Below are 26,867 nucleotides of genomic sequence, written 5' to 3'. Positions count from 1 at the left end.
GGCTGCCAATGGAACTGGTTCTCTTGTATTTATTGATGATGTGACTGCTGACAAAAGCAGCAGGATGAATTCTGTTTGGGGCAATATTATCTACTCATATTCATCAAAATGCTTCAGAACTCATTGGATGGCGCTTCACAGTGCAGATGGACAATGACCCAAAGCATGCATTTCACTTGCTGAAGACAAAACTGAAGGGAAAATGCCCCAAGAACAAGCAGGAACTGAAGACAGTTGCAGTAGAGGCTTTGCAGAGCATCACCAGGGATGAAACTCAGCGTCTGGTGATGTCTATGCGTTCCAGACTTCAGGCTGTAATTGACTGCAAAGAATTTGCAACCAAGTATTAAAAAGTGTAAATTTGATGGATGATTGTTAATCTGTCCCATTACTTTTGGTCAAAAAAGTGGGAGGCACATATACAAACTGTTGTAATCCCTAAACCGTTCACATGATTTGGATGTAAATACCCTCAAATTAAAGCTGAAAGTCTGCAGTTAAAGCACATCTTGTTCGTTTCATTTCAAATCCATTGTGGTGGTGTATAGAGCCAAAAAGATTCGAATTGTGTCAATGTCCCAATATTTATGGACCTGACTGTATATGCTGCAATAATGATTTTAATAAATAGTTCTAAAAGTGGGTGGAACTCTGCTTTAAAAATGGGTAATAGATTGCATTTGTGTGCCCTAAAATTTAATGTTTTTTTGAAATTCTGAGCTTGATCTACACTATATTGTCAAAAGTATTGGGCCGCCTGTCTTTACACGCACATGAAATGTAATGGCATACCAGTCTTATGCCCCGTACACACGGTCGGATTTTCCGATGGAAAATGTGTGATAGGATCTTGTTGTCGGAAATTCCGACCGTGTGTACACAAATCCGATGCACAAAGTGCCACTCATGCTCAGAATAAATAAAGAGATGAAAGCTATCGGCTACTGCCCCGTTTATAGTCCCGACGTACGTGTTTTACGTCACCATGTTCAGAATGATCGGATTTTCCGACAACTTTGTGTGACCGTGTGTATGCAAGACAAGTTTGAGCCAACATCTGTCGGAAAAAATCCTAGGATTTTGTTGTCGGAATGTCCGATCAGTGTCCGACCGTGTGTACGGGGCATAAGTCCGTAGGGTTCAATATTTAGTTGGCCCACCCTTTGCAGCTATAACAGCTTCAACTCTTCTGGGAAGGTTGTCCACAAGGTTTAGGAGTGTGGCTATGGGAATGTTTGACCATTCTTCTAGAAGCGCATTTGTGAGGTAAGGGAAACTGATGTGGACTAGAAGGCCTGGCTCACAGTCTCCGCTCAAATTTTTCCCAAAGGTGTTTTATCGGGTTGAGGTCAGGACTCTGTGTGGGCCAGTCAAGTTCCTCCACTCCAAACTCACTCATCCATGTCTTTATAAAATATACCATCTTTTAAGTAATCTTTAAGTAATTTTAAGTAATTAAGTTGGTTTTAAGTAATCTTCAGGCCTAAAATTATTTTTTTTAAAACTCAAAAAGGCCTCAGGCAGCAGAAGGGTTAAGGCCAGTTACACTTCCCCCAGCCTTGGACAGGACCATTACCTTGTGTTTTGGCCCCGTATCAAACTCCAGGTGTCCTCCATAGTCAAAGGCTTTGAGTCATATTTCAGTAGTAATCTTTTGTCATTCCCTACACACACCTTTTTTTTTTCCAGCAGATCACATTCACGTGTGTGATTTTATTTTTACCTGGAACTCAATTAATATTCGGAAACTAAAGTCAGACTATTACGCAACCTCATATCTGAGAACATGTCGAAAAGGCAAACTGGCACCGAGATGGCATTCTTTCCCCGGCTTTACAGGGTAGGGTTCCTATTCTACCCAGTTTAAATTACAAAAACAATTATCTCATTGTGGATTTTACAAATACATCATTTATACCACAAACATACGCATCTGTAGATGGTTACAGAAAAAACAAACTCAACAAATAAGTCTGTAATTATGTGCAAACGCCTCTACTAATTGCTCAGTATATACAAGCTTCTTACTCTTATGCCCCGTACACACGGTCGGATTTTCCGATGGAAAATGTGTGATAGGACCTTGTTGTCAGAAATTCCGACCGTGTGTGGGCTCCATCACACATTTTCTATCAGAATTTCCGACACACAAAGTTTGAGAGCAGGCTATAAAATTTTCCAACAACAAAATCCGTTGTCGGAAATTCCAATCGTGTGTACACAAATCCGACGCACAAAGTGCCACGCATGCTCAGAATAAAGTAAGAGACGAAATCTATTGGCTCCTGCCTCCTTTATAGTCCTCACGTACGTGTTTTACGTCACCGCGTTCAGAATGATCGAATTTTCCGACAACTTTGTGTGACCGTGTGAATGCAAGACAAGTATGAGCCAACATCCGTCGGAAAAAATCCATGGATATTGTTGTCGGAATGTCCGACCATGTGTACAGGGCATTAAAGTTCCACTCCAGGCAGGAAAAAAATTCCCCTAAGACCCCTATCACACTGGGGCGCTTTGCAGGCGCTACAGCGCTAAAAATAGCACCTGTAAAGCGCCCTGAAAGAGCCGCTCCTCACATTCCAGTGTGGTCACACTGGAGCGGTGAGCTGGCAGCAGTGCCGGGACAAGGTCATCCGGTGCCCAGGGCAAAGATGGAAAACTGCGCCCCCCCCGCCGATGTGAAAGCTACAATGCCTACAGATGATGGGATCTATACTGGGAGTTTGTTATATACTAGTATTGGCGGCGATCAGTGACTTAGGCGCGGTTCACACTGAGGAAACTTGTCATGCCCCATTCAGTGAAATGAGACCGTTCTTAATCGGAGCGACAGGACACAGCACATCAGGTCACAGTACATCAGGGCACAGGTCACAGTACATCAGGGCACAGCACATCAGGGTACAGAGCCCAGCACATCAGGGTACAGCACACCAGGCCACATCAGGGTACAGGGCACAGCACATCAGGGCACAGCACATCAAGGTACAGCACATCAAGGCACAGGTCACAGTACATCGGGGCACACGACATTAAGGCCCAGCACACCGGGGCACAGCACATCGGGGCACAAGGCACTTCAGGGCATGGGGCACATCAGGGCACATAGCACATCAGGGCACGGGGCACATCAGGCACATAGCACATCAGGGCACGGGGCACATCAGGGCTCGGGGCACATCAGGGCACAGAGCCCAGCACATCAGAGTACAGGGCACATCAGGGTACAGGGCACAGCACATCAGGGTACAGGGCACATCAGGGCACATAGCACATCAGGGCACGGAGCACATCAGGGCACGGAGCACATCAGGGCACGGAGCACATCGGGGCACATGGAACATCGGGGCACATCAGGGCACATAGCACATCAGGGCACATGGCACATCAGGGCACATAGCACATCGGGGCACATAATGGCACATGGGGTACATGATGGGGCACATGATGGGGCACATCATGGCACATTATGGGGTACATCAGGGCACATAGCACATTAAGGGGCACATTGTTTACTAACCCCTGCATGCATAGAAGCGCAGGAAGCATTTGCGATAAGTTGGCTCTCATGTCATGCTGCTCCCCCCGGCGGCCCCTCCTCTCTTCTCATCCATCCCAGATGATGTCACAAGCAAATAGGGATTGACGGGTAGATCGCCGCGGACCTCCAATGCAGGACAGAAACTCCGCCTGATAGGCAAGTGAGAGGCGGTGCTGTTCTGAGGCTTGTGCCGATTGCAGGAGTGCACTCGGCACATGTTGTCAATTATCTATTTAGTGTGGCTGGTTCACTGGCGCTTCTATTGCACCCCTCTTCCTCCAGTAAATGGTCCCGCCCAGGGCATCTTCCCCTTCCACCCCCCCCTTGTACCGGCCCTGGCTGGTAGGACGCTAAAAAAAGTCCTGCTAGCAGCATCTTTGCAGCGGTGAAGGAGGTGTGTGTATACCCCTCCTCCACCACTCCTGCTCATTGAAATGAATGGGGCAGCGTGGCTATACCGCCAGCATAGCGATGGCTTTGCGGTGGTTTTAACCCTTTCTCGGCCACTAGCAGAGGGGGTAAAACCGCCCGCTAGCGGCCGAATACCACAGTGATCAGGTCTGTATTGTTGGTAATCAGTAGATCTAGTAACGCTTTATTTCAAGTTAGTGCGTCTACCATCTGACCCATGAAATTGTCCTGCAAGACATTTACGAACTGGCGAGCCTTAGACGAATGCGTGGTTCCCTCCGCCCAGTCTATGTCTGGATAATTAAAATCCCCCATTATGATAACACTTCCCTGCCTTGCTGCTAATCCAAATTGTGATAGGAGGTCCGTCTCCCCCTTCACCCTCCAGTTAGGGGTCCTATAGCATATTCCCAGTATTATTTTCCCCTTAGCTTCATGCCTTTGGAGCGCTACCTCCTCCCTAGTTCCCTTAGTGATGTCATATCTCACATTCACTTGTACATTATTCTTGATATATAGACATACCTCTCCCCCTTTTTTACCCTTTCTACCCCTGCGATAAAGGGTATACCCTTGAATGGTTGCCAGCCAATCATGAGAACTGTTGAACCAGGTCTCTGAAATTCCCACAAAATCCAAATCCTCCTTGTACAACAGTATCTCTAGTTCACCCATCTTGTCCGCCAGGCTCCTGGCATTGGTGAACATGCCACATAGTTTAGACCGGTCGCATATTGTCCTCTTATTGGATGTTCCGAAATTGCAACTAGGACTTGTTACTATACTTACCTTGGGTTTATGTGCTTTAGTCAACCTACCTCCAATGCCCCCAATACGTTTCAGGATGACTATCTCTATCCCTCCCCCCCCGCCTAGTTTAAAAACCCCTCTAACTTTTTGGCCGACTTTATTCCCAGCAGATCTACACCCTCCTCATTTAGGTGCAGTCCATCCCTTCCATAGTACTGGTGACCGACTGAGAAGTCGGCCCAGTCCTCCAGGAACCCAAACCCCTCCTTACTACACCAGCTCCTTAGCCACTTGTTTACTTCCCTAATCTCCCTCTGCCTTTCTGTTGTGGCTCGAGGTACGGAAAGTATGCCTATGGATACTACCTTGGAGGTCCTTTTCCTTAATTTAGCTCTCAAGTTCCTAAAATCGTTCTTTAGGACACTCCATCTGCCTTTGACTTTGTCATTGGTGCCAACGTGCACCATGATAGCCGGGTCTTCCCCAGCCCCTCCCAGCAAGCCGAGCGCCCGGTAGACAGCATACAGTTCGGCATTTCAGGTCTTTGTCACAAGTTGCCCTCTCTGTCCTTCTAAGAACTGAGTCCCCTACCACCAGAATCTGTCTATCCTTTCCCTTCGCTTCCCCCCCACAGTCACTGGAGGAGTTCTTCCCCCGGCAGCTAGGAGAGTCTCTCAGCTCCAGCAGTGCTGGTCCCTGACCGGTTTCACCAATGTCACTCAATGGAGCGTACTTATTGTGATGCTCCAGCCCTGGATTGGCCTCCTTGGCACTTCCCCCTTTATTTTTCCTGTCACCCATCTACTGTTTTCTAGTGCCTGCACCTCTTTGTCTCTACTCACCTCTGTGCTGGCACCTGCTATGTTCCTGGCTCTCCTCAGTGCTGACAGTTGCTTCCCTAGATTCAGAACCTGGGCTTCCAGGGAAGCAATGTGCTTACATTTTGCACAGCAGTATTCGCCCTCCATCAGATAATCAAGGAACGCATACTTGCCGCAAGATGTACACCGAGTCGCATCTCCACACCCACCGGGCATCATACCTACCAATTTAATGAGGATTGAGGATTATACCCTGTTCAAATTACCTATCAACTAGCTTCCTGACACTATTACGCAACAATACACTACACAGGTATGCAACAAGACAATACACAGCCACCCACCACCCACACCCACCTTATAAAAACAACCCATTTCATTTAAAATAGAAATGTAGTGCAAAACAGGTGTGTGTGTGTATATATAGATATATATATATATATATATATCTATATATACACACACACACACACACATACAGGCAAACATATACTGTATATATTATTATTATGAATACCTTTTTCTTTCCTTTTTTATAAGTGATCACATAACCTCTGTTCTTAGCTGCATAAGGATCTTAGAGAGCTGGGGAGTAGAAACAGCAGCACACTGTTCTTCCCAGAGAGGGGTGTGTCAGCACAAGTCTAATTATTAAAGAAGAGTAGGCCGAGTTCCCAGCACAGTCAGAAAACTGACCACGCTGTGCTCTCATGCCTAGTGTGATCATTTTTAATAGGAAAGCAGAGGTACTGGCAGGAACACCAGAGAGATTTTACACAAAGGAAGCAATACAAAGAGAACAGGACACTTTCTAATACAAGTACATGGTACAGCAGGCATATATCAGGAATATGAAATGTTGGGTTAACATACTCTTTAAGCTGGGGAAAATTCCCTTGCAAAGTGTAACTTGCCTTGCAAAGTGAACAGCCTATTTGCTTTAATAGATCTACCTCAATAAATTAATACTCAAGGTCGCAAGAAGTGAACACAATGGGGTTAATTTACTAAGGGCAAATAGACTGGTCACTTTGTAATGGAAGATGCACTTTGCATGTGAATTTTCCGCAGAGCTTAGTGAATGAGATGAAGCTTTTATTACTTCCATCATCCAATCACGTGCAAGCAAAAATATTGTTTAATTTAACGTGCACATGGGTATTCTTTGCAAAGTGAAATTTCACCACATTCACTGAGCTCTGGGGAAAAATCCCTTGCAAAGTAAACAGCCTATTTGTCTTTAATAAGTCTACCCTTCTGTGTTATATTTGTGAACCAGGGGTGGCCCGTCCATCAGGGGTGCACGGGCACTGCCCCCTCTATCCACACCACCCCCTATATGAGTAAAGGATAGATTCATGCATTGCATGAATCTATCCACGGCCGCTGCCACCACCCCCTATTCATGCATCCGGCCCCTCAGGACGCCGGGCACATGAATTACAGCGGCGGGGTAGTTTTTTATAAAGCACCTGATTAGAGCCATAGGCTCTAATACGCTTCAAAATAGGGTGGACTCTGGGCGCAGAGCATTGCACTCGGAGCCCACCCAGGTGTGTTAAAAAAGCAAAGGAATATTTGCTTTTCTAACACTAAATTGCCTCTCCGCCAATCAGGAAGCGCGGGTCTGATACCCGTTTCCCGATTGGCTGAAAGGTCAGGCAATCCTATTGGATGCGTGGCGGAGGAGGAGGGAGAAGGAAGAAAGCCACCGACACGCTGCCCGCCCGAGATGGGGTAAGTGGCATTGAGACGGTTTACACTTCGATGTCCCAACTGTCCTCTGGGGGGGGGGGGGGGGGGGGTTGCTGCCACCACGACCGACGTGGGGGTTGGGGGGTTGGGTAGGGGGTCTGAAAAAAACACCAGCCGCCACTGGTGTGAACAGTTCCAGAACAATCATCAGGGTACCAAAACGACTCAAGAAATGTCATAATTAGAGTCAGGCCCGACGTGATTACATTAACCAATTCAAAGCATGGAACGATCCCTCCGGGGAAAGTTTTGACCCACATTCAAGGTTTTCATCAGCTGAAATTGTTTAGTGGAAGTTATTATTCTTCCTCTCTGATAAAACATTACTGGACAGATTTATGACTTTTCCAATTCAATATAAAGACAAATCAATCGGTCTTTACTGTTTAATGTGGTTTACAAACAAATATGCATTCTAGCTATAATCCTATTTTCTTTAAAAGCCATGAGAACCAAAAAAAGTTACGACTTACAATCTGTTCTTTATGTTTCCGTTACATGCAATTATTTACTAGTCCAAGAATCTAGTAATATGATGAACTCAGATCACTGGAGGATAAGGAGCTGGCCGTGGCAAGTGAAGGGCAAATCTATATTGATCTATCAAATGGAGATGAAAGAAGATGGAAGAAGGTGATCGTAGTACTGTATGTACATTTTACTGACACCCATGTTTCCAGATTTGTAAAGCTCATTCTACAAAGGTTTCCAAGTCTTGCATTCCGTCCTCAAGTGTCTACATCCCCATAGACTTCCGGGAGCCCAGCATTCAGTAAATGCAGAAACTGGGGCACATGCTCGGAGTCCTGTAAAGTTTTTAGATCGGAACATCTAAGTATCTCTCCCTCTTTTTTATTTTTGATAGCGTGTGGAAGGATTAGTAGGTCGAGTGGCCATTTATTAGATAATGGGGGATTCATGTGCAACCCCGGACATCACTAAAGCCCGCTAAATAAATTCAAGAAGCATCTTTTTAAACTTTTTTTTATCTTACAAAGTGTTCTTGATGTTCATGTCTTTTTTTTTTTTTTTTTTTTTACAAAAGCTCCTATGTTCCAAACAGCAGCAGACATACTACAGATGGTCAGAGGTTGAGCGAAAACTGCATCAAGCAGGCTGGATGTTGTGGACAGGCTGTGGGAGGAGATCAAGGACTGTGGTACAGGACACACTCAGGGACTGTGGCCTGGCTTCAGGATGCACTCACTAAGGCCTGTTTCACACGGGCTTCAGCTTGAATAGGAGCAGTGTGAACAGCAGAGCTTTAAAAAAAACATTTGCAGAGCTTTCGGCAAGCTTTGTTGAAGTTTTTAAAGTATCATTCAGCTCCGGTTAGTAAATGTTGAACACGGGTCCTAATTAGAATTAGGCCAGGTTGTGGGAGACACTCGGGGACTGCGGCCAGGTTGGGAGAGACACTCGGGGACTGCAGCCAGGTTGTGGGAGACACTCGGGGACTGCGGCCAGGTTGTGGGAGACACTCGGGGACTGCGGCCAGGTTGTGGGAGACACTCGGGGACTGCGGCCAGGTTGTGGGAGACACTCGGGGACTGCGGCCAGGTTGTGGGAGACACTCGGGGACTGCGGCCAGGTTGTGGGAGACTCTCAGGGACTGCGGCCAGGTTGTGGGAGACACTCGGGGACTGCGGCCAGGTTGTGGGAGACATTCGGGGACTGCGGCCAGGTTGTGGGAGACTCTCAGGGACTGTGGCCAGGTTGTGGGAGACACTCGGGGACTGCGGCCAGGTTGTGGGAGACACTCGGGGACTGCGGCCAGGTTGTGGGAGACACTCGGGGACTGCAGCCAGGTTGTGGGAGACACTCGGGGACTGCGGCCAGGTTGTGGGAGACACTCGGGGACTGCGGCCAGGTTGTGGGAGACACTCGGGGACTGCGGCCAGGTTGTGAGAGACACTCGGGGACTGTGGGCAGGTTGTGAGAGACACTCGGGGACTGTGGGCAGGTTGTGAGAGACACTCGGGGACTTTGTCCATGTTGTGGGAGACACTCGGGGACTGTGGCCAGGTTGTGGGAGACATTCGGGGACTGAGGCCAGGTTGTGGGAGACACTCGGGGACTGTGGCCAGGTTGTGGGAGACACTCGGGGACTGCGGCCAGGTTGTGAGAGACACTCGGGGACTGTGGCCAGGTTGTGGAAGACACTCAGGGACTGCGGCCAGGTTGTGAGAGACACTTGGGGACTGTGGCCAGGTTGTGAGAGACACTCGGGGACTGTGGCCAGGTTGTGAGAGACACTCGGGGACTGTGGCCAGGTTGTGAGAGACACTCGGGGACTGTGGCCAGGTTGTGGGAGACACTCGGGGACTGCGGCCAGGTTGTGAGAGACACTCGGGGACTGTGGCCAGGTTGTGGGAGACACTCGGAGACTGTGGCCAGGTTGTGGGACACTCGGGGACTGCGGCCAGTCTGTGGGAGGCATTCAGGGACTGTGGCCAGGTTGGGGGAGAAACTCAGGGACTGTGAACAAACTACAGGAAGCACTCTGGGACTGTGGACAAGGTGTAAATGTGGTCAGGGACTGTGAACTATCTGTATCAGGCACAGCAGACATGCTGCAGGAAGTGACCAGGATCAGCAGACATGCTATAGGAGGTATAGAAGGACTTTAGGTATTTTCAGGGATTTCAAGCATTCTGCCAAAGAGGTCTGGCACTACAAAACTGCCACAGGTGTGCGCAGGGGGTGTGCCAGGTGTGCCTGGGCACACCCTAATCACTACGTGCGGTGCCGATTCCCCCTACTACCCGGGTTTGCCCCTGTGTTGGTCGCCCCACCCCGTAGTGCTGCTGGCTTCCCTCCTCTCCCTCTTCTGCTTTGGTGGATGTTTCAGGATGGAGAACAGGGGAAGGGGCTAGTAAATATGTAATTTACCAGCCCCTTCCTTTTCTAAATGAACACAATGAACACACTCGCTCACAGTGTTTATTCACAACTGAAGCATAGTAAACTTTGTTTACTATGCTTCAGTTTGTGAATGAACAGGAAGCTGCTCAGCACAGAGCACTTCCCATTCATTCACTGCCCCATACAAACGAGGCTGCAGAGAAAGGCATGTGTGTCTGAGCTTTGGGGTGCACACCCTAATGCAATAGGCTGCGCACACCTATGAAAACTGCTGTACAGTACAAGTTGGTCAGGGACTGCGGACATACTGCAGTAACATACTTATTATATTATAACCTAAAATATACAGTACGCAAGATGTTTGTAGCAGGAACTGCAATAATTGCAGCACATCTGACACTGAGCCCTACCAGCAGTAGGAGAGATTCAGGACAATCAGGGTATGAATCACTGTCTTTTATTGTGTCCCACAGACTGGCAGGCACATTGGAGTGTAAACTGTCAGGAAGGTAACAGAGATGAGCTTTGTTGGATTTTTCTGTATAAAACAATTCCCCAATGCTCAGGTTTATCCTGCACAGAAGACAAACATTATGTTCCTTTCCCACAAGCAAAGTAATTCATCCCAGGCCCCATTATCCTAGCAGTGCCATTATGAACTGAGCTTGAACTCCCAGTGGGTGACTTTTCGGTATTAGTCAATCTCAGTTTTTGGGAAGCATGAAAAAAATTAAAAGAAAGGAAAAAAAAAAAAAAAAATGCAAATTTGAGGAAAACTTACAGATTTCAAAATGCTGACGGCTTCTTTACTCAACCAAACCGGGTATAGAACGTCATCATGAAGGATGGATTCAAAGAGGTCATCTTCATTATCAGCTTCGAAAGGAGGTTGACCTGCCATCATCTCATACATCAGGACACCTAGCGCCCACCAATCAACAGAGGGCCCATATTCCAATTCCTGTAATATCTGGAATGACAAATAAAGAGAAATTCAATTGAAACTGAATGTATCCTTTCTATTTCAATATGGATAACAAGACATTTTGGAATGCTAGGAAAAATTCAAACTCAATGTATCAATATTGTTTACTTTGATGGTCACTCAATGCCTGCCACCCCAATTTAAAAGTGTTGTATGATTTGGGACACCATCCTGAAACTTTACACCAAGACTATAAGTTCCACTGTCCCTAACCTCCCACATATTGTCCTACTGGCTCAGGGTTCATTAAACAACCTAAAGAGGATACCTTCTGACATTTACTCACTACTGTGCATACTGTGATTTCACGCCACTGGCATTCACCCTAAGCACCCATGCTTTCAAAATGGGTCACCAAGCTAGACTATGTCTCTCATATAGTACTCCCTTTAGCCCAGGATAACAATAAACGGGATTCATACACTCAGGTCTGGTTAGCTTGGACTGTACTCATAATTAGAATTCTATGACCAAATATCATCCCCTAAATCCATGCTTTTGCTGTTCAAATATAGCAATGGTGGCAAACAAGTCCCCATACCCTTCCCCACTACCCCTGTATCTTTCCCCACTCACCACACACTGCTTTCCTTCACCAAAGCCCAGATTTCTCTTATTCCTTTCCACATTTTGACTTCTTCACATGCAGACACTAGTCTACATTTCATACACATGATCACCACATGAACAGGCATATAAGCTCTTAAACATTGGTAACCTTATGGACATACTTGAATCCCTTCCTTCAATTCACTACACACAGCCACCTGAGAGTCACCTGATCTGGGTGGTTCTGGTCAGATTGTGAAAGAGATATATATGTACGCTGCAACTTATTCAATACTCTGTTTCAGGGATCTCCAAACTTTTTAAACAAAGGGCCAATATACTGTCCTTCAGACTGTGGGGGGGGGGCAGACTGAGGCCAGTTTGAGTAGAAAAAAACCTGGTGTCAGTGGGAGTAAACAACGCCCCATCATTGGTGTCATTGGGAGGAATTGTGTCCAATCAGTGTCATTGGGAGGAATTGTGCCCCATTGATGGTGTCATTGGGAGGAACTGTGTCCCATTGGTGGTGTCATTAGGCGGAATTGTGCACCTTCTTTGGTGTCAGTTGGAGGACACATGCCCAATTTTTGGTGTCAGTGGATGGAATAGTGCCCCAAGGGACGGATAAAACCAAGCAAAGGGTCGCATCCGGGCCTCCGAACTGCAGTTTGGAGATTACTGCTCTCTCTCATCAACAAAGTGCTAGAGAGAGATAAGAAATTGTCAGGTGATTTAAGGTTTCAGCATCTACCAAAATGTTAAATATAAGTTTTAGGTAGACTATCCCTTTACACTGGACCTGAAACATCTAAAAATGTTAGTTGTGCCTAAGCAGTACCCTGAAAAATCTTTTGCCTTGAATTCCTCCTGAAAAATAGCAGTGCACTTCCTGTACCTTGAACTTCATAGCTGTATATCTGAAGTGTAAGATTCTCAAAAGGAACTGCTGCCTCTAATCACTAGTCTCACCAGATTTGTGGATGTTGCTACTATGCTGCTCACTGTTCTATTTACCGGAGAGGAAGCTGTACCTGAGGACCTGCAGACAATTATATCCCTGCTTCTGTGGATCTCTGCTTTCTAAATCTCTCCTGTTGCTTCTTGATTATTTCTCCACTGCTTCAAAGAAATGTTCTTTCTTCCCCAATGGTACTCACAACATGGCCAATTACTGTGGAACACTGCAGAACTAATCTATAAATACTGTCGTGTATGGAGAAGCGATATTCCTGCCACTAGTTGACATCTGAAACAAATGGATATTACATTTATAAATACTAAACTGTTATTGAACTGTGATTAAGAGATCAAATAATAAAATACAAAAAAACGGTAAAGTTCAGTTTTGGGCTTGTGTTTCCCCCATGTCACATCAATGCACTACAAATGAAAGGTGCTGTGCCGATGGGGAGGGGGGGGGGGCAGGACCATTATGCCCTGCATTCATAGCATGTCTTTCATGTTAAAGAGGCTAGGTGTCATTCAGCCCAGAAGACTGAGGACATCTTGTGGTAGCAAGGATCTGCATGACCTTGATGTCGGAGTTGGAGGGGCTACAAAGATTTAGATCAGCCTCTCTCCTTTTTAACATGGAGGAAATAACATTACGGTCTTTGGGAACCATTGGTCGTTGGTGGAAAAAATTTGGTTGAGAAAATGCTGATCCAGACTATCCAGCTTGTCACCCAACTCGACAGCTGATTGAAGGTCTTGAACAATGAAGGAAAAAATAAAAATATTTCCATGCAAAAAGAAAAGGGAACTAAGATTCCCAGCAGGGAGCTTAGTACCTTACTCAGTGATACTAGGTAAAAAACTGAGCTGCATCTAGCAAATGGAGGTTTGACCACCAGCATGGTCCGCACCTAGGCTGTGCTTTGGGACTAGTATCCTACTTGTGAGAGTGGTGCTATAATCCAATGGTTAGAGATTCAAGATCTTCACCATATCCTTCAAAAAACAAAGACGAAAAAAGGTATTGCAAAGGGCAGCCCCAGGCCGAAGGTGAGTATTGTATCTGGGCTGCTAGTAGATGACAGGCTCAGCAATGCCATGCAATGCCAAGCTGCAGCAAGTAAGGTCAACCCCAGAATCAATGTAATGCTTTATCACAGCACCAACGTCCCATAAAAACATAGAAGGTACAAAATAGAGGAGATGGGACTTTATAGGTGCAATTAGTACTATGACATAATGAATTTTCAATAAAAACGCAGTTTATCAAAGTCACTAAAACACATATAAAATCAATTTGTACAATACATGGACAGCTTTGTGGTCATTCAAGGCATGTTTTTGTAGCTCCTATAACCCTGCCACTTTAAAAAACTCTGGTTCGCACACATCTAGAGTATGCCATCTAGTTCTGGTCACCAATCCTCAGGAAGGATGTGCGGGAACTGGAGAGAGTCTAGAGAAGGGCAAAAAAATGAATAAGGGGGCTGGAGGACTATGAGGAATGACTATAAACATTAAACGTATCCTCTCTGAAGCAGAGACGCTTGGGAGGAGATATGATAGCGATATACAAATACCTCAACGGTGATTCTGGCATAGGGAATAAACTATTCAGTCTCAGGGAGTGTAAGAAGACACGGGGCCACTCAATAAAATTGGAGTAGAAGCAGCTTAACCTTAAACTGCATAGGGGGTTTTTTCACTGTTAGGGCGGTAAGGATGTGGAATTCACTTCCACAATTGGTGGTGTCAGCGGGAAGTATTGATAGTTTTAAAAAACTCTTGGACGGGTATCTTAGCAAACACAGTATACAGGGATACCGAAAATGATTTTTGAATTGAACACGCACCCATACAGATTGAACTGGATGGACTGGTGTCTTTAATACAACCTTACTAACTATGTGATTTTGTTCAGTGCCTGGCAGCCCATTTAATTATTTAGAAAAATTTGATCAGAAAAAAAAAAAAAACCCTTTCTTATGTAGTAGCTCTTTAATATTTTTCAGCTTCTATTATTTGCTCCTTTTTATTTACTGTGAAAAAAAAATCAAGTAATAAAATACACCAAAAATAAGCACAACAAAAAAACACAACACAAACACTCATAAGCCATTTATACCCATTGCAACCATGAAAACTTACTGTGCTGTTCCCCATCCTAAACCTAATGCTGGGTGCTATGTGGAAACCAAGACAGTAAAGACTGGTGGGTTTCAAGCAGGCTAAGCAATAGTAAAGAAACATTATGATCAGTCTTATATAATTCTTAACACTGTTTTAGATTCACAGACCAGCCGAAGAGGTGGTGGAGGGGGTTGCAATATTTTTTGGCGATTGATGTGCTGCCCCTACAGTGAAGACCAGATGACAAAAAACTGAACCGAGGATGCTTCTCCATCTTGGTTACCTCTTCCTCACATGATTTACATTGTACCCCAAACTCTCCCCGGAAGGGCTAGAGGCAGAAAGGTGGAAACTCCACCCCTAATTTGCTACATGCTTCCAACTCTTGCAAGAACATATTTAAACAGTGATAGCACACAAAGGCTTTGGGCACGCTGGACGTTTTCTCTGCCGCTCCTAGGGGTGTTTGGCTTTTTTTTTTCTGCCTCGTAATGCTTCTGCATGTTAGCCTATGTGCCCATGCACACATAGGCATTCAGAGGTAGAAAAAAAAAAAAAAAACATAGACAATGTGTCCAGGAGTTTTGGCAGAAAAAAAAAGTTTAATGCACCTAAACGCCTGTAAGTGCTTGGGCATCAATTCATTTCAATGGCCAGAATAAATCATTCTGGCCAAATCCATGAACACCCAAGCGCATTACTGGCCTAAACACGTTTAACGAGCTTATAAGCATCAAGCGTTTTCTTCTGACAATACTGCTGCCAGGAGGAAAGGCGTCTAGGAAAGTTAGCAAAACGTCAAGTGTGCATGAGGACAAAGGCTACAGAGTACTAAATCCATCATCCGAGGGGTGGCAAATGACCTACCTCAGGAGCAATGTAGTCGGGGGTACCACAGAACGTTGTTGTAGTGACACCATTTAGAATTCCCTCCTTACACATCCCAAAGTCAGCCAATTTGCAATGGCCTTCTGCGTCCAGCAGTATATTGTCCAGTTTTAGATCCCTGTAAAAAGAACAGGATACTTATTACTTACAAACCAATCCTACTTACTCTCACTGAACTATATACATGCAAAAGAAGTATACTACGTACTGGTAACTGAAAAAAATAACATATCATCCAACCACTCTAATACATCTAAAATGCTGACAAGTTTGCTGTAAGGCAAAAGTGGGCCCCACCACCTTTGCAAAACAAGATTATATCTTTATATAGCAAGAAAGCTTTGTGAGGGTATCTAAAATGGTATATCGGAGGAAATATCACAGCTTTGCTAAAGACATAAAATGTTAACAGTTTATTTACATTCATGACTACAGCTAGAAGTATTCATATTAACCATCATATTGTATAATATTTTAAGGATATCTAGAAACAGATTGATATCAAACTGATTCGCTTGTTTAAAGGGTTCTTTAGGTTTCCTAAATCACTGGAGACTAAGGCAGGCCATACACTGTTGGAATCTCGGCTGGTTCTGGCCGAGATTCGAATTGTGTATTGGCAGGCTGAGTGTACCAAGTTGATCAATTGATCAACTTGGGTACAACCGCATGCCAGGTTTTACCTTTGATTATCTCTAATGGCTGCTATAGCCACTAACAATAATCACTGTGTTCTCCCGGCGGGGACGACTTCCCCGCCCTCCCACCGGGAGAAAACAATGGCCCGGCAGGAGGGATTCCCACATCAACACTGTCTGTATTGATGGGGGAATCAAGCCAATTTCTTTCCTGCAACCCGTGGTTGCAGGAAAGAAATTTGCTCCGTGTATGGCTGGCCTAAGACATAAGTTACTTCAAAATAGTAGAAAACTAACAGCAGGGCGCTGAGGTCAGTATCAAATACAAAATACCTTTATTAAAACAAGCGGCACACTTACATTGAAGTTAGCATGAAACAGCATAGATAGGGAACACCTGAGGCCAAGAAGCTGTGAAAAAGCATTTGAGAAAGAGGGTGAAGTCCCTGGAAATGCATCATGCACATCCCCTTCTGGACATCCATCAGGCATTTTGACAGTTGTCATCCTTGTGTGCAGCTGAGAATGCAGCCGCCAATATCCATACCTTGAGATGGCTGGCTCCCTGTCATCCTCGGTCTGTTTTCTCAGTGATGCCTACAGCCTCACACGGATCACAGCTGCTTGGTCTCAGGTGCTCCCTCCATGCTGTTTTATGCTAACTTTAATGTAAGAGTGCTGCTTATTTTAACACAGTGATTTTTTTTATTTGATACTGACCTCAGCACTGTGCTGTTCATTTTCTTCTACACTGAGGTGATCCTACCCAGATCTTCTGCGGGAGCTGCAGAGGTTCCAATCTCAGACCCTTCTCCTGCTCAGCCATCCATCCATCGATTACTCTTTCATCCAGCCATCAAGTTGCCTCACCCCTTCCTCTACCCTGTTGATGGTCTACGGATACAGTTGAAAATTCCAATGGACCAAGTGACTCTGCAGTTCTCCTAGGAGCGCCGTATGAACTGTGTACTTAGAAACTCTTTGGATTTGATACAAGTTACTTCACACCCTGTCTTATCAGCCAGAGGTTTGTAAAGTAATGCTTAGGTTACCCATCCGCTTCTACTACACTATATGGCTTCACAGTAGTGCAAGGAATCCTGGAGACTATGTGCCACACTCTGCTGTCATCTATTCCTTGGGTTGGTTGGACACATCACTACGCTTGTGATGCCTACCCTCAAAGTTTCTTCCTGTAAGACCACATTTGTGGCTTCCACTGCTAAGTTCCTCCAATGGAGCTGGAAGTCAAGAGTCTTGTAGGCCTATATTAGTGTCAAGTGAAATTGTGGTCCCCAAAGCCAGAGAACTGCATCATAGAAGTAGGTGACATGCTCCACCATAGATGTTAGAGGAATGCCCCTAAGAAATAGACGTCTATGGGTTTGTAATGTGAAAGCACAGCCAGGACTGCAATGCTGAATATAGCAAAACAGCAGCCATGGCTATTAGAATGGGGTAAGTATGCATCTGGGGAGGGACCAGTTGCAAAGTTCTTTGGGCACTAAATCTGGAATGTGACAACTCAAGGAAAAATACCTGAAAAGTGTCTTTTTTTTTAAATGTGATCATATTATTTTTTTATTAGAACTGAAATGTGAAGAATACCCAGCAAATATGTCCAAGGTGGCACTTATGAAAAGGATGAGTTTGAGGTTTAAGATGAGCAAATGTGTCTTCATTTATTAGCCAGATATTGAAGCATGCTCCTGTGTAGCTTTTCTTGGCAGTTCGGTAGTTGGCAATTACTTTGGATCTTTGTGTGCCTAGTAAATGAAGAAATGATGAGACAGAACACATCGGCCCTCTTGTCTGATCCAGCTCAAAGCCGGCTCTTCAGCAGAGCACACTACTGCAGTATACTGAGCACCCTATTGAAAGAGACACCTGCTGGTCTCATTCACTTCCTACCGTGACGTTTGCTGATGTGCTTAATTCCACATAGACTTCTGCTAGTCAGGAGATTTTCACAGTTATTAATTCTGCCCACAAAACATGAACAAATATTCTTTCTCAGTGGAAATATTTAGATTAAAGCTGAACTCCAGACAAACAGCTAAATACACAGAGGAAATATACAGTGGGTAAAATAAGTATTGAACACGTCACCATTTTTCTAGGTAAATATATTTATAAAAGGTGCTTTTGACATGAAATTTTCACCACATGTCAATAACAACCCATGCAATCCATAAATACAAAGAAACCAAAACAAAGAAGTTCAGAATTGAAGTTATGTGTAATAAAATGGAATGACACAGGGAAAAAGTATTGAACACACGAAGAAAGGGAAATGCAAAAAGGCATAGAAAGCCAAGACACTAGCTGGAATCTATCAGTAATTAAAAAGCAATCCTGCCCCTTGTCAGTGTAAATTAATGTCAGCTGGTTCAGTCTCAACTGATGGCCTATAAAAAGATGTCTCATTTCCAAGGTGTCACACAAGAAACATCTCATGATGGATATAAAGGCAAAGAGCTCTCTCAAGACCTTCCCAACCTTATTGTTGCAAAACATACTGATGCCACTGGTTACAGAATAATATTCACTATAAACTAGCCATGACCAAGTGCTCCTCACAAGATTTCTGACAGAGGAGTGAAAAAAATTATCAGAAGAGCTGTCCAAGAGCCAAGGACCACTTGTGGAGAGCTTCAGAAAGACCTGGAATTAGCAGGTACAATTGTTTCAAAGAAAATAAGTACAGCACTCATCCACCATGGTCTGTAGGCACGCTCTCCAAACAAGACTTCATTGCTGAAGAAAAAGCATGTTGAAGCTTGTGTAGCACCCTGGGGGTATAGTCAGGGAGCTCCTCACAAATTTACTTGCCAGGAGTCGTTATCTTGGTCAATTGATAGAGATCTATTGATTTTTCCCCAAGTTTGGCCTTGTTGCACTTTTCTCTTCTACCACTAGGTGGCTGGGTACTTGGTGGTACTAGATATGAGAAGAACAACCCAAGGTCAGGTTATGGGTATATGGGGTATCTCAGCCAATGGGCAGGGGTTTTCTGGAATCTCTTAGCCTGCTGGGAGCACCTATATATTTGGGCGAGGTCAGGTGATCTAAGTTCTGTACCACCTGGACGACTGTCTGGGTGGACGTGTCTCGTATGCCCCGGGCAATCCAACCAAAAGTGAAAGTTCTGTCGGCTGGAGAACCTGTCAGTGGTCGGAGGTAGAAGGGAAGCTGTCGCCACCAAGGTATAGACCACCTTTACCAGGGACAACAGTGAGTAACTGAAGTACCGGAACCATATTCTCACCGAATGGGCACGGTGGAGAATCGGGAAACTTCAGACGGTGAAAAAGTCAGGCACCCAACCCGTGGAGGAGTCGCTTGCAGAGCAGCCTTGTGAGTTAAGCCAGGGACCATGCCAGTTAGCAGGAGTGAAGCTTGAGAAGTATCTGGAGTGCCAAGCTAGGGGCCCAGCAGGGAAACGTGGGTGACGATTGAGGGGATACCACGGCAAACCTTGGAGGAGCTCAAGGGATTCAGAGTCAGTGACTCAGTGGGTCTAGAGAGAGACCGGGAGCTCAGTGTTGAACTACTAGAGGCAGTTGTGGTGAAGCTGAAAGGACTGTTACGTTTGAGTTAGTAACCCTCTTACCCTCAAAAATACAGAAGGACTGCCAAAAGAAATAAAACCTCTTTTACATCCAATGACTCACCATCTTTGCACCCACTATGCCTCACAACCCACCACATATTGAAGGATGTCAGCTAGCTTTGGCCTAGAAAGTTCTCATTAGACTGGACAAGGCCGGAGACCTTGCTACACTTGTTTAAAGTTTGCTGCACAATATTTAGACAAGCCTGTGAAAATACTGAGGGATTATAGTCTGGTCAGATGAGACCAAAATTGAACTCTTTGGATGCCATAATAAACACCATGTTTGGAGGTCAAATGGCACTGAATATCACCCCAAAAACACCCCCCCATACCAACAGTGAAGATTGGAGGTGAGAACATCATGGTGTTGAGCTGTTTTTCAGCATACGGTACTGGCACACTTCATATCATTGAAGGAAGGACGAATGGAAAAATGTACCAAGACATTCTTGATCTAAATCTGCTGCCAGGATGATGAAAATCAAATGAGGGTGGACATTTCAGCAAGACAATGATCCCAAAAATAAAGCCAAGGAAACTCCCAATTTGGTTTCAAAGAAAATAAAACTGCTAGAATGGCCCAGCCAATTACCTGACTTGAATCCAATAGAAAATCTATGGAAAGAACTAAAGATCAGAGTTCATAGAAGAGGCCCATGGAACCTTCAAGATTTAAAGACTTTTGTTTGTGTGGAAGAATGGGCAAAAATCACACCTGAGCAATGCATGCGACTAGTTTCTCCATACAGGAGGTGTCTTGAATCTGTCATTACCAACGAAGGATTTTGTACGAGGTATTAAATACATTTCAGTTAGCGTGTTCAATACTTTTTCCCTGTGTCATTCCATTTTATTACACATAACTTCATTTCTGAACGTATTTGTTTTGGTTTTTTTGTATGTATGGATTGTATGGGTTGTTACCGACATGTGGTGAAAATTTCATGTCAATAGCACCTTTAGAAATATATTTACCTAGAAAAATGGTGACGTGTTCAATACTTATTTTACCCACTGTATATATGAGAGATGTTTTGCCAAAAGGTCTGTCTGGGAGGAGAGGAGACCTTATTTTTCTCTGCTGATGTTCAGTTACACTTTAAATAAGTACACAAGCTTCTTTGGTGCAGATTTGCTCATTTTTGATCCCTACAGACTTCAAAAAAGAGTGCCTGAACGCATACTTTTTTTGCGCAATTTCTTGCATCTCCTTCTCCTAGTAACTAACTTTTCGTACGTGTTGTATGTCACCGCGTTCTTGACGTTCGGAATTTCCAACAAGATTTGTGTGACCGTGTGTATGCAAGACAAGTTTGAGCCAACATCCGTCGGAAAAAATACATGGATTTTGTTTTCGGAATGTCCGATCGCGTGTACAGGGCATTAGAGTGGTTGTAAAGGCTAAAGGTTTTTTTTACCTTCATGCATTCTATGCGTGCATGCACCAATGCCCCTATAGCTGGAGGTTTGCTATGGTGTTTGTACCTTAAACCTTGAAAAAAGTACAGAAGCTTCTTTGGGGTAGAGTCGTGCATTTTTGGACCCTATAACTTCAGTAGGAGTTATCTAAAAAAAGGCATTTTTTTGTGATCTCTTTTCTCCTCTTCTCCTGGTAATTAGCTTTCCACTGGCTAAACCAAAAACTTCAAGCCTAAAAAAAGAGTGTACAAAAATGTATAAAAAAAACTTCCCAAATGTTTGATGAAGTTCAAGCATAAACCTAAGGATGCAGGATAACATGGGAAACGTATCCTTGTTCAAATAAAGGAACGCGGCGTCCACCATCTGATATAGATTCCTTTAACTGTTACTTGTTGCCTATAGTTCCTCTTAAATGCATGGACTTGAGGCTTTCCTTCAAACCTCCAAAAAATATCTGAGCTTCTTGAGGCAGTCGCTCAATTTTGTTCCCCAAAGACTTCAGCAAGAGCGCCTAAAAACAAATTTATATGCACAATTTCTTGTCTCTCCTTCTCCTAGTAATTAGCTTTCTATTTGTTAAAACAAAAACGCTCATGTCTTAAAACGCCTGAAAAACGTAAAAAAAAAATCAAAAGTGTTTGAATCTTTGGCAGATTTTCACGCTTTTGATTCTTAAAGACTTCAATAGGAGTGCCTGAAAATGCACTTATTTGTGAAATTTCTTGCCTCTCTTTCTCCTAGTGACCAGGTTTTCATTGGCTAAAACAAAAACATTCTCGTCTGAAAACGAGTGTACAAACATGCAAAAAAAACACTTCAAAGTGTTAGAAGAAGCTGAAGCGTGAACCTTAGGTAAGGCTGCAAAGTATTATGGTAAAAGTATGTTATTCGGATAAAGAAACATTGAGTGGACTATCTGACAAAGATTACTGTTACCCAGTGGTGGCTGGTGCTCAAAATTTTTGGTGCCCATCATATGCAGACTCTGTGCCCAGCAAAAGCAACCACCTGTGTCCATCATATGCAGCCAACTGTGCCCAGCAAAAGCAGCCACTTGTGCCCGTCATATGCAGCCAACTGTGCCCGTCATATGCAGCCAACTGTGCCCAGCAAATGCAGCCACTGTGCCCATCATATGCAGCCAACTGTGCCCATCATATGCAGCCTCTGTGCTCATCAAATGTTGCCACTTTGTCCTGCAAATGCAGCCAATTGTGCTCCATCAATTGCAGCCTTTGTGCCCATAATATGCAGTCACTGTGCCCCCCCCCCCCCGCCATCTGCCCGGCACTTACCCCATCGTGGTGGGGGGTCAGGCAGCGGGTGAGGTGGTGAGCTGTGGGACGTGTAGCGCTGCGATGGATGTTGTGTCCGCCCTGTGAGTCGTCTTCTTGTTTTGCTATGCGGCCAATGAGATCGCCTCGACCTTCAGCCAATCAGGTACCCTGTATTACATCCGGGCCTCCTGATTGGATGAGAGGCGGTTCTGGGTTAGCAAAGCAAATATTCACTTTTTTGAAGCCTAGAGCCGATGGCTCTAATCAGGTGCTTCAAAAACACCCCCCCCCCCGCCATTGTAATTCAGGCGCCCAGTGCCGGACACCTGAGTGGGGGTGGCCGTGGATAGATTCATGCAATGCATGAATCTATCCATAGTACACAGAGGGGGTGACTGGAGAGAGGGGGTGGTGCCCGAGCGCCCCTAATGGAAGCACCACCACTGCGTTACCTGTTGCCCACAATCCTGTTTAAACTCCTGTACTGGAGCCTGTCCCTCAAATTATGAAAAAGTACCCAAGCTTCTTTGGGGCAGACCCGATCATTTCTTGTCCCTATAGACTTCAATTGAAGTGCCTGAAAATGCATATATTTGAAATGATTTCTTGCCTCTCCTTCTCCTAGTTAAAAAAAAAAAACGTTCTTGCCTGAAAACGAGTGTACATAAATACTGCTTCAAAACGGTTTGAACCAGCTCAAGCGTGAACCTTAGCTACAAAGTATTATGGGAAATGCATGCTTATTCTAATAAAGAAACATTGAGTGAACCATCAGACATACTGTAGATTTCTTTAACTGTTACTTGTTGGTAATCGTTCCTGATAGTTCTCATTAAAGTTATAGTTAAATTCCTGAACTTGAACCTTGTCCCTCAAATTTTGAAAAAGCACCTACACTTCTTTGGGGCAAAGTCGCTCATTTTTGGTCTCCATAGATTTCAATAGAAACGACTTGAAAACTTATTTGCGTGATTTCTTGTCTCACCTTCTCCTAGTTAATAGCTTTTCATTGACTAAAACAAAAATGCTGAAGCCTTAAAATGCCTGAAAATGTACAAAGACACACATATAAAAATGCTCAAAGAAGCATACCTAAGGTAAGACTGCCAAGTATCGCAGGAAATGTATGATTACTCAGATAAAGGAATATGGAGTGGACCATCTGACATGGATTCCATTATTTGTTACTTAGTTCCTATAATCCTTCCTAAATGCCTGAACATGGTACGTGTAGTACGTGGCAGTACATTATGGGAGGCCTACTCTTCCCAGTTTATGCTGGTCATTTAAACAGCTCATCATGTTTTATACCGAATGATAACATATCTTGCACATTTACAGTTTTGAAAACAAAGCAATACAACAAAACAACATATCAACGGGGCTCGAAGAAAACCTGCACAAAAATATTGGCCTAGAAGGCTCTAGCAGTGAAATGTGAAAGTAAGAGGACCATCTGTGTGCCTTCTTAATCCACTTAAGTAAAATAATTTCTAAACCTTATTAAATAAAAAATAAAAAATACAAGATGAAAGAAGGAACCAATGGCACTAAGAGGTTTATAGTCAGATCAAGCCTTGATGGTTCAGTGCTTAAAATATGTCAACAAGCTGTTGGTGATGTCATTTTCCCCCAGGCATATTGTGTGCACTTAAAGTTCATCTAAGTTAAATATCATGCTTTGAAATCTCAGCTAAAACTTTACATTGGTCTCAAGTTATTGGGAACACGTAAGTCACTGTTGCTGTGCCAGCTAAGTGTTAACGTAAAGTGGTCTATGCTGTAACTGTGACATCATAGGGCAAATACACCCCACATTCTTAAAATGCATTAAATATGAACCTGTGCCCAGACTTTAGACATTTAAAGAGGAACTTTATCTCCTCCTCCTTTTACAATTTTTAGGTTTTTGTTTTACCTGCTTATCTGTATGGCTGGGTTGTCCTCAAAAACTACACTCACCCATCCAGCACTGTCTGCTTTATGCTTCCACTCCATCTCAGCATCGCAAGTCCTGTGCCGCCATGTTCTTATGTGATGTCACTAGGAGGCCAGCTGTCTCTTTCAGGTTCTTTGAGCTGACCCCCCGGTGACGCATAGAGGCACTGAATGCCCCAAAGCCTCCTGAGATGTGTGATGTTGGTATCCCAGGAGGCTTTGGTTGAGGAGGGCACCTCACCTTCCCCGGGTGATGCCATTCTCACCTAGGCAAGAAAAAAGGAAGTGTAGGTGTTTTGCTTCGGTCTATCTAGTAAGGTTACTTTGCGGTATAAGCGAGGAAGATCAGACCTCTGCAGTGTACAAATGTGCTTTTACTATACAAAATGCTTTACATACAAAACTATTATAGGATTCAAGACTGGCAGATATATATATATATATATAACAAGCAAAATGCTACCTACTTCATAGCAAATAAGCAGCCATGGTCTGTAAATAGTAGAAATATGTTTAAAAGATACTTAAAGCGGAGTTCCACCCAAAAATGTAATTTCCGCTTTTCAGAATCCTCCCCCCTTAGGTGTCACATTTGGCACCTTTCAGGGGGGAGCAGATACCTGTATAATCAAGGTATTTGCTCCCACTTCCGGGCATAGATAGCCGCAGTATCCACGGATATCTATGCCATATCCGGCGCCTTTTCCGCCCCCCCCCCCCATCCCCCCCCCCCGCTGTCTTCTGGGAGACACACAGGTCCCAGAAGACAGCAGGGACCAGTGGGATCGCACAGCGCGACTCGCGCATGCGCAGTAGGGAACCAGGCTATACATCCCAGGAATCTTCAGGAGGGGAGGAGTTTTTTATTTTTTTTTTTTTTAGCTAAGCAGACCCTCCTGCCTGCATGCCTGTGTTAAGGGTTGATGGATTCCAAAACGTAAATTCTACATTAATCATCAGCCCTTACTCAAGATGGCCACAGCCAAAAATGCGTGGGGGGGTGTTTTTCAAAGTGATTTCTCAACAAAATAAAGCATAGAGACGTGCATATTGAATATTAAATATTAATCAGTGGTGCTCAGATGCAGTGTAGTTTCACTTTAAATTCGGATATCCTCAAAGCTTCTGCTGCAAGTGTTTACCAAAAATGTATTAAAAACGTTTAAGTTGTTACTGGAAGCATTTGTTGAAATAAGGTACAATATATTAACAAAAGTATTGGGACGCCTGTCTTTACACGCACATGAACTTTAATGGCATCCCAGTCTTAGTCCGTAGGGTTCAATATTGAGTTGGCCCACCCTTTGCAGTTATAACAGCTTTAACTGTTCTGGGAAGGCTGTCCACAAGGTTTAGGAGTGTGTCTATGGGAATGTTTGACCATTCTTCATTTGTGAGGTCAGGCACTGATGTTGGATGCTCGCCAACTGATGTTGGCCTGGCTCGCAGTCTCTGCTCTAATTCATCCCAAAGGTGTTCTATCAGGATGAGGTCAGGGCTCTGTGCAGGCCAGTCAAGTTCCTCCACCCCAAACTCGCTCATCCATGTCTTTATGGACCTTGCTTTGGGCACAGGTGCGCAGTCATGTTGGTATGCTGACGCCTTAAGCGCTCCCTTTCCTGGAACTAAGGGGCCAAGCCCCACTACTGACAAACAACCCCCACATCATACTCCCCCCTCCACCAAATGACTAGTACCAGTGCACAAATCAATAGTTTTAAAACTAGAACACATTTCATTAATATGAAACATACAAAAGACTATACAATATATGATAAAGAGGTGAAGCATCACAACATCCTAGGGCAGACAATGTAAATAATTATATCCCCTAACAAGTTTATTTGTATGATGTTATAAAAATGGAGAATACGAAAAAAAAATAAGAAACATATTCTGTATGTGTACTTAAAGTGTCACTAAACCTTGTTCTCTATCTCCACCTTCCGTCCATGTCCCCAATTCAGCTAAGGATTTTGCAGAGCAGTGTTGGCAGCTCTGCACATGCTCAGTCTTCAGTGAGTTTCTATGCTGAGCATTTCCTCCCTATCACATCTTAACAGCCCATGTGACTATAGAGTCACACACGTGGGCGTATACACAGTGGTAAATGACAACCGACTTCCTCCCTCCTTCTCCATGCCTACCGCCCAGCTAAACACAATGGGGCCAGGATATTACATGTAGACTAACCCCTTAGAATCAGCGCCTGTCGGCCCTCTAAGGGGTTTACAATGCCAGGAGGCGGGGTAGGGCTTAAGGTCATGTGACCGCTGTGATTGGCTGTCATGTGTTAACCGCTTGTCGACCACCTCACGCAGATA

At 44.5% G+C, this 26,867-nt stretch overlaps 1 protein-coding gene across 2 annotated transcripts in view; it reads right to left on the bottom strand.

The window, feature by feature from the left end:
- PRKCE (protein kinase C epsilon) overlaps positions 1–26,867 on the bottom strand; it is a 523,002-nt gene that overhangs the window by 40,568 nt on the left and 455,567 nt on the right. For both annotated transcript variants that reach the window (XM_073628484.1, XM_073628485.1), the window contains exons 12-13: positions 15,632–15,770; positions 10,928–11,116 (exon numbers count right to left, since the gene is read on the bottom strand). In XM_073628484.1, coding sequence (XP_073484585.1) covers positions 10,928–11,116; positions 15,632–15,770 — 328 coding nt within the window. The remainder of the gene's footprint in view (positions 1–10,927; positions 11,117–15,631; positions 15,771–26,867) is intronic.

This window comes from Aquarana catesbeiana, linkage group LG04 (genome assembly GCF_042186555.1).
Source record: "Aquarana catesbeiana isolate 2022-GZ linkage group LG04, ASM4218655v1, whole genome shotgun sequence".
In the NCBI taxonomy this organism is placed as follows: domain Eukaryota; kingdom Metazoa; phylum Chordata; class Amphibia; order Anura; family Ranidae; genus Aquarana; species Aquarana catesbeiana.
Note: the sequence above shows the minus strand (reverse complement) of the source record. Positions and strands in the feature narration are given on the sequence as shown.